Source organism: Glandiceps talaboti, chromosome 13 (assembly GCF_964340395.1).
Source record: "Glandiceps talaboti chromosome 13, keGlaTala1.1, whole genome shotgun sequence".
Taxonomy (NCBI): Eukaryota; Metazoa; Hemichordata; class Enteropneusta; family Spengelidae; genus Glandiceps; species Glandiceps talaboti.
Window position 1 is genome coordinate 2,841,118 of NC_135561.1, and position 9,513 is coordinate 2,850,630.

General features: G+C 34.8%; 1 protein-coding gene across 1 annotated transcript; it reads left to right on the plus strand.

Annotated features, from left to right (window-relative positions):
• The first annotated feature begins 951 nt into the window (after nt 1-951).
• LOC144444897 (glycine receptor subunit alpha-2-like) lies at nt 952-9,513 on the plus strand. The gene is made up of 9 exons (XM_078134448.1): nt 952-1,095; nt 3,828-3,949; nt 5,167-5,234; nt 5,777-5,994; nt 6,467-6,549; nt 7,439-7,579; nt 7,969-8,198; nt 8,933-9,070; nt 9,229-9,513. Exons 1-9 carry the CDS (start codon nt 1,031-1,033, stop codon nt 9,511-9,513), a joined length of 1,350 nt encoding a protein of 449 aa, XP_077990574.1. The 5' UTR covers nt 952-1,030.

The following is a 9,513-nucleotide window of genomic DNA, read 5'->3' on the forward strand; positions in this document are numbered from 1 at the left end:
AAAGGAAACAAACTCCATGTATCATATTTAATTGACATATAATAGGTGTCATTATATATTATAACCTGAAGGTGTATATATACACACACTGTGACAGTGCATTAGTTGAAACAACAGTGAATGGAAAATATTTGTGCGTACGGTTACTGGTTTGAACTATTTCCTGTTTACGGTCATTTAAAACAATTTTTAAAATAACTCCTTGGAATACGGAACTCTTGTAGCAGTCTGCTAAATATATTATACCTGTGGAGTATGAATTATTGCTTTAGTATGAGGCAGTCCGATGTTCATTTTGTTACTGTAACTCGTCTCTGCAAATGCAATGTAATACCACACTATATTGCCAACTCGAGGTTGGCGCTGTTGCAAACATGTTGTTATTACTTTAATCGAAGGCAAGAGTACATCGAGGAGCTTCAAGCAAGGAGTGCAAAATCATCGACCTGTGTTGTAATATCATACGAACTGTTATATTCTATTTTGGAGTATTTTGGTTTCCCTCGAATACACGTAATGTTTTCAAGAAAACTACAGAAAATAGTATGTTTAAAGAATGTTATTACATTCGTCCCTTTTTATCAGTGGTAGCTCTTGTAGGAATAACGAAATGTCATAAATTACCATGCGTCTCAAATAGATTGGATTAGAACAAACAACACGACATTGTTTGACTGATTTGGATTAAGCACGGCCATCTTTCATTATCACATACAAAGCAATGTCTGACTGCATAACATGAGCCATTCTTCATTTGTAGTTAAAGAATTATATTACGTACCGTCTTTAAAATATCGATTTCAACGAAATGTTTGCTCATGTTTGAGCACAGCAATAATGTTAATCCAGTAAAATATATATTTAAATGCTTCGGAATAAAATGATAATCGTATTCTGCTTAAACAGTAAGTTAAGGGTGCCGTTTGTCAAAGGACATAAATACTGAAAACACAAAGGCTATTCAAAGTGTGTTTGAATATCATAGGACCTACGCTTCTTGTACGTATATATCCGTTGACAGTGGTAAGACATGGCACAACTCATTCGACGGATCTGTATGATAATCATTATATCATCAGGAGCTATGGGAACTGGGTAAGCATTAAAATCTGAAATTTTATAATATTGATAATACCAGAACTACGTTTGAATTACAATTAGAGTGGTGTATTTTTACCACATACATCCATCGACACCATCTGTCCATAGCGATGGCGTTAAGTATTCGATTGTCCAGTCTGTACATCAACAAGAAAATGCAAAGTTCATCCATATTTTTATTGTACATATTCTACTTGTGTTTTTCGATTGATTTGTATACATACAATGGCACAACAAATGCTTTTTAAAATAGATGTACATTGTCGTCTCTTTCTTTAATTGTCCTGCATACTATCTTCACTTTGTTAACTCGTCAGACATAATGATTCAGTGCATTGAATCGAACATACTCAAATAATAGCCCCCTTTGATTGGACTAGCAATGCATGGATACAGAACAGATAGTGTACATGTGATGTTATATAAGCCTACTGTCTTTTGTAATTGATGACTGTAGTAAATGTATATTGATAGCAAGTATGTGACTTTAAAAAGCGCAATAATAGGGGGACTTGGTAAATGAAATACAACATTGTACACAAGCACGTATACGTAAATGCCGTTTAATTATCGCATATTTGAGGTAGTTACCGAAGACCTTTAGAGAACACCTGTGCGCCTACGTAAGATTAAACAGAGCATAAACAATATTCAATGATAGTCTCACATTAGTTTAGTTGGTTTGTAATTGATGATTGTGTACTAGACCCCACTAATCGTTATTGGATAGTACCAATTATAGGTAAATAATTAGTATTACTATACACACAGGATAGAACAACTACAATAAACACCCATTTTTTAAATTAGGTTTATATTGAAGTGCGAATAGATTAGTCGGTTAATTATGTTATAGTCCCTACCTGTTCATTATGGGACTGACAATGTATATAATAAGGGAAAATCGTTCTTTTTCAAAAACAACCTCATTAGATACTGCCAAACTAGAGTGACTATGGCGTATCAATTATGCAGCAAAGTGATACATAATGTAACATTTTATGTGCGTGCGCACTCTTAGGCAAAATAAAATAAACTGTCTATTTCCGATGACATGATATCAGAAAATAGGGAAGGTAGGTCGGTATTTTTTTTTCTTCTAAATCGATAAAAATTGTTTCGAGCACATTACAAGATAAGATACTCGTCGGTTGCAATACTTCCGTGAGATGTTGATGTGATGTAAAAAGATTAAATAAAGACAAGTATAGTTAAGTAGACAAAATGTTATGTAGTCTTTACTGTTACAATCTAATACCAGAACTTAGGACACCTTGAGCCATTTTTACTTCTCTTGAGGTAATGTTATGCTTTTGTCTATGTCTGTGTGTCCGTGTATGTATGTATGTATGTATGTATGTATGTATGTATGCATGCATGCAAAGTTACAATCTGTATGATTGACGTGCCTGTAGAATTTTCGACTCAATATGGACATTTAGTGTAATTTGATGGCTATTATCATTTGATGGTACTTAACTTCGCTGGTTACATCGATATATGGATTATGTCAAACTGTTATTTCCTCACTTACATCGCAATTCTGTGATATGAAGACAACATCACTTACAAGGGTCACAGAATAAATGTGGGGCATGTCGGAGTAATTTGCTATCACTGACAGTGGGATTTAGCAAAACAACCACGCTCAGAAGGTAATCGATACATGTCCATATATATAGATGGTATTTTCCTATATTCATATTAAAGTGTGTTTTTTATCTATTTAATTTCAAATTTAAAACTATCGGTTGTAAAGTTGAGTGACTAAATATTCATTAATATTGTTTTCCAGAGAAAGTGAATGCTCTTGACCTATTTTCAGAATCTCGGTAATCCTGGCCTCGTCCAGAGAATTCGAATTCAACAGCACAATTCAAAATATTGCTAATGGCAATATCCATAAGTGATAATTTAAATTTCAAAAAAGAACATGATATCATTATATTTTGAAAACACACACAGGTTGAAATCCCCAGTGCTCATCCGCTGTTTTTGTAATAATGATATGTTCACCTATGTTCAGCAGTAGTACATACATACATACATACATACATACATACATACATACATACATACATACATACATACATACATGTTCGTCTAGAGCATACGACTGCTAGGCAGATTAAGTCTCGCACAAAGGACATGAATGTTTCATGCATTACATAATTCATCATGTAGACAATGAGAAACGGCTGGGGTTCCATAAATGCTCAATTTCATATTGATATCTATAATCATGAATCATTAATGTTCAAGTTTCAGTCACTTCAATGTTTGTCAGTATTTATAACAATAAAATGACTACTCTCTACCACATAGCATCTCAGATGTGTTTTATGCATGGTGTAACATCTCATTACTTCTGTTTTTTGAAGTCAGTATTATTAATTGATATCTCATTAGTTTGTTAAATTTATCAACAGAATCTATAGATCATACAGTATTAACGTCTTATTCTAACATGCTTCTTTACTCATAAGATTAATTTTCGGGCTATTCTGTTCAGTGTGAAGGCGACCGAAGGTCGCTAGTGAGTGCGATAGTTCGGGTGTTTCACTCTCATATATATCAGAAGAAGCCCTTGGGAATATCAGTTAGACTACTGGGTATGAACCGGTTTCCTGATGATTCCAAGACTGCAGTTCTAAATATTGAACCATTTGCACTCAACACCATATCAAACACGTCATATGTTTCCACCTTTGTTTTTTCATATGAAGGGGAAACCAATGTATTGAATGCCCACGTTATCCCAGCAATACATCAGAAAGGATAACACAGGCAGTAGTGTTGCATAAACTGATGGCGGAACACAATATACACATTCGTCCTGATGCAGAAGGTATATATTATATTGACATGAATCCCTGCATGTATGTGTTTGTGTATTTGTACACTGTGCATGTGTATGTGTACATTAATATATTTGTAGAGCCAAGCACACATAGATACACCATACAAGCATACATGTAATGCATGCATGTGTCACAGATGACATATTCATATTTTCAGTAAACTCAATATTTTAACAACATCGCATGTCCTAGTTTGACTGAAAGGTCAACAGACTGTCTCAAGGATGTCGGATTCAGACCACACAAGATTCCAAGCGTACTCGAGTACATGAGACGACAGTCTGCATTTCATAGATAGCTAATATAGTGATCATTCATCAATGTTTTGAGAATACTTTTAGGGCATGTTAACGCCACTGCAAACTGTAATATGGATTGCATTAATTATTTGGCGTTATGTAAATTTAGACTTTAAGGACGTCACAATAAAGAACACTTGGGAGTGGCAGGCACTTCACTTCGCAGGGGCACTTGGCTTCGGGGGAATTGAAGTCAATGAACGAGGCACTTGCTGGGTGCTTGCCTTATTTTCCAGTGTAGACTTTTAAACACAAACTGTGTATAGTCTGAGCTAATTCCCTAAAGTTCAAGTGAGATCCTGGTACGTCCATACAGAAGTTCAGTCGGACATGAGATATGAGAGTGATTCGAGTGTAGTTACTTGGTCTGTCAGCTGTGTGCGAAGACAATACAGTATACATGCACGCGCGCACACACACGCACACGCGAGCGCGCGCGTATTCCTGGATTTTATCTGGTACAGGCATTCGCATCAAGTCGTCAATATCCATCTGTTTTAATGACTATGAACACAATATGCTTTTCGCAATAAGTGTTTTAGAAAATAATTAATTAATTCCAGTTAAATGATGATGTTATAAAGGTGTTACAAGGCCCGAGTCTCTTTTGTAAAAAATATATCTCAAGGTGGTATTTAAAACTACATTTAGAATGGTAGTTATTTATATACCGTGGCATTAGGAGTTAGGTTTCATTGGACATGTATACAGGAAAGCTATTGGAAATACACAACAATTTACCTCAACATTGTATAAGCTATAGTGCACCTTTCGCTCGCAAGATTATTGTAAATGGGAAAGAGGTAGTTATACGGTGTGAGGGGTTACTATTATATGCACATATACCCTAATAGTGTGCCACTATTTGAACAATAATAATTTGCTTTCTTCTCTATGAGTTACAGTGAAACCTTTGCAACTCCGAGTTAATATGTTCATTGAAAGTTTCCACTCTGTATCTGAAACTAAAATGGTAAGTGCAAGTTTAATTATTGGAATTTATCAAATCGACTATTTAATTTCTTGGAGCTGCGTTTGTTATCATTTTAAATATGATGTTGATTTTGGTTTTGTTAGACATACATCGTAGCCCTGATAATGGACTTGATCGCGTCAATAATACCTCGGATTCAACAGCGAGTGGTTCTTTTTATTGACGATCAATTCTACTACTCTGGTTTTCTTGGCTGTCTCACTAAAAAGTATAATAAGCAATATTGTTAATGTTTTTAGTGTGGTATTCAAAGCCGAAACTATTATATAAAGTTACGGCCTTTTAAACAACGCCATTTTTTTTCTGATGGACTTAATCCATCGAATGAAGCAACCTAAGGATATATTTTTCGCATTTCGCAGAGATAGGCATAAATCAAACCCTCTTTAATGATGCCTGACATTAAAAAGGCACACACACAGAGTCCGGAATGTATGGATTTCTAATATAAATTATATGTCCTCACACGTAATTCCGTTGTATTCCTAAGAGCTTTCATTTTATTTTATTTTCATATCTAGGAATATTCCATCACGACCTATTTCAGACAGTTCTGGAGGGATAAAAGACTTGTACACAACCTTACTGATGTGATAACTGTAGATGGAGATATCACCGATGTGTTCTGGATTCCCGATACTTTCTTCTTAAATTCAAAGGATGATAAAATGCACAGTTCTCCAAAACAAAATTCGCTATTTCATATACATCCCGATGGTTCAATTATTTACAGCCTAAGGCAAGTTGCATATTACCCTCCCCCCAACACACGTGCGCGTGCGTGCGTGCGTGCGTGCAGGCAGGCATGCATACATGCACGCACGCGGGCGCCCCTCTTCAATTCTCAAGAAAGTTTTCATCTTTTTAAAGTTACAAAAGTAAAGCTTATTTCATAAAAAACAAGAAACTCAAATTTCATTTCTTTCCAAAGTAAGTACCACAGTGATTGCCACGAAACTAGACTGAATGTCAGTAATGCAATATCCTAGTTGCATACAACAAAGTCATTGCGTTATTTGAAGATTGAATATGGACGTGGTTTGTCATGTTCAACATATGTGAACATTATTATTTCCTATATAGTTTCAAAGTGATACCTACTGATAATACTTTCTAAACGTTACTGCTGTAGATGTGCATGGTATGTAAAACACCAAATGCTGCCTTCATATTTTGTCGTGCTGGTCATCTTTCTGTATTTTCTTTTTCAGGATGACATTGACGTTGACATGTCATATGGATTTGACAAATTATCCCTTTGATACCCAAAAATGCAAAATCAAAATAATGTCCTGTGAGTACACATACTATTAATCGTCACTGTTGATATTTAGATGTCTGCATATATGTCATTGCCTCATCACTTTACAAAATGTTACACAATAAAAAAGTATTGGGCACAATCTCATCCTTAAATTGCTGAATTCTAACTGATTGATTAATTTGAAATACATTGTAATTGCAAACATGGTTCAATGTTGTTCAGGTACACTATTACAGTATGTTACAGTCACAAATTTAAAACGTTTCATATATAGAAGCTAATACAGAGGGACACAAATATGTTCAATGTTCTAGTCACAAAAACGCATGTTACCATACTTAAATGTCTAGTTAATTATTAAAGTTGATAATTTGCCTATAATATTATTATTATATCACTTGTGTCATAATTGTGTATGGGAAATAACACTGCGACAATCGTTGCATATATGCCTGTCTTTGTGAACATTCTTAAATAAGTATCTCATGTGACAAGTCATTATAAAATGATTACAACAGGTAGGTAATGACAAAGGTGATCCTCCAAAGAATTACATCACTCTTTGTATACATTGGGATTAACCGAGCATATATTCAATTTTCATTCCCTGAGCGAGATGAAATGATGAGTGTAATATCGGCCTTTACAAAACCGTATTCAGTAATTGTATTCAGCGCATAGTCGACTCGGAATTCATTTCCGCTGTTAAAAAAATAGCATTGAACAGGTGAAATAATCGCAACGAAAGGACAAACGGAAACATATGATGTAATAATGATGTAAAGTCGACTGCAATGGCTACTAGGAACAGAGCATGCTTTGCATTATAAACATAAGCAATGGAAGCACCACCAACGTGAAAAACAAACCTTTAATTTGAACATGTTTCTTTGTCCTTGGCTTTCTTCATTTATGTTAGATGCCTACAAGATGAAAGACATTGATCTTATTTGGTATGGAAACCTTAATGATTCTGTAGAATTAGAACCATCACTTAAACTACCACAATACGAAATTTCGGATCCAATATGTAAACAAGGATTCTCAGAGTATATACCAGGTAAGGGTTTGTTCTGTTTACTGTCATCATAGTTATGGCTAAAAAAATAGATACGAAAGGCAGACAGACAGACAGACAGACAGACAGACAGACAGACACACACACACACACACACACACAAAGACAGTATACATACATACATACATACATACATACATACATACATACATACATACATACATACATATACGTACGTACATACGTACGTACATACATACATACATACATACATACATACATACATACATACATACATACATACATACATACATATGCATGCATACACGGACACACAGACAGTCACAAGCATAACATTTTCATATTTTTGGAAGGACTATAATACGTTAAACATACGCCATAATGATCTATCCTGTTGTTTCATTTTCTAGGGAATTACAGCTACCTAGAAGTTATTTTTGTTCTCGAGCGTCGTCTCGGATTTTACATTTTGCAAGCATTTGCACCAAGTGTCGCTTTGGTTTTCATATCATGGTTGACACTTTGGATCGATCCTACAAGTTCACCAGCTAGGGCTACACTTGCAATAACAACACTTCTAACTCTCACAACACAAGCTACATGGATCAGGAGTGGCATTCCAAAGGTTGGCTATGTGACGGTATGTATAATGAATGTTTTATTTACCAAAAGGAATAAGATGGGGTTGTATTTTCGGCCCTGTTTTTCATGATTGTTTGCCAAAAAGATATCTCACAGTATTAGGATTCATTTGACATTACCTTCGATTCTTGGTTGGCAGGGTATAGTCAAACAAGAAAGGATAAGCAATATTCCAAGTTCAGTCTAAATTGAACTTAGCTATGGAACTAGGTTACTCATTTTGTTAAAGATCCAAATACTCCACTACAAAGACATTCTGGTGCCATGGTAACCAAAGAGTTTCAATTTCACATGGTGGTCACCACGGTAATAAAAATAAGTCTAATTGATAAGTTTGGCACTTTTGACAAACTTAATCTAAATTGAATATTTGTCCACGAGCTTCTGCAAGTAAGCATCTACAAAAATGTCCTGTGAGGTATTTATTGTAATCTAAACGCTTACCTATATGGAAGTTTATGTTTACAGACCAACAGCTGCTATCTGTAGGCAGAAGTATACACTGTACCTCACCGACACCATGTTAAATTACTTTTACATGGCCAATTTGCTAACTTAATTCTACATGCAGCCTCTGTATATGAGTTGTTGTAAGTATACCAAAGATAAAGTGTTCATTCAATTAAAGAAGAATAAAAACGATATATTGTTTTAAATAATATGTGAAGCAACCACATTTGTTGTGGTTCTCAATCGTTTTCATCGTGTTATCTTAATTCTTACCGAAATAAGGCAATGGACATTTGGTTAGTGGTATGTATATCTATGGTCTTCGTGATTTTGCTTGAGTTCACCATTGTGTATTATCTGCAAAAAAATGGATTAAGTTCTGAAGACCAGAGGAAAATTAAACGGAAATTGTGCAGTCAGGTAAATCATGATTTATGATTTTGGTTTGTAAAAAGAATGTTATAAATCTGCATGGTATATTTATATTCTCAGCTATGTATATGTACCAAGGTACATTGTACTATGTACGTGTCCTTATGTCATTCATATGACAATGAATTATTACCTTTATCTTTCAGATGATAGCACATACAGTCTCAAGGGATGGTGTTGATGATGATACGCCCACCACTGGCTTAGCATCTCATTCTATTGAGTTATCATGTCATGGTAACACTTCGTCGCGAAATCAGATAATTGATAATACATCTCACACAAACGTCAAGACCAATTGCAAAAAACAATATTCATATCATGACATAGGCAAAAGAATTGATAAATACTGTAGAATTGTTTTTATGATTGCGTCCTCTTTTTTCTTTGTCTCATATTGGATATTTTATGTCCGGAGTATAACCAAGTGA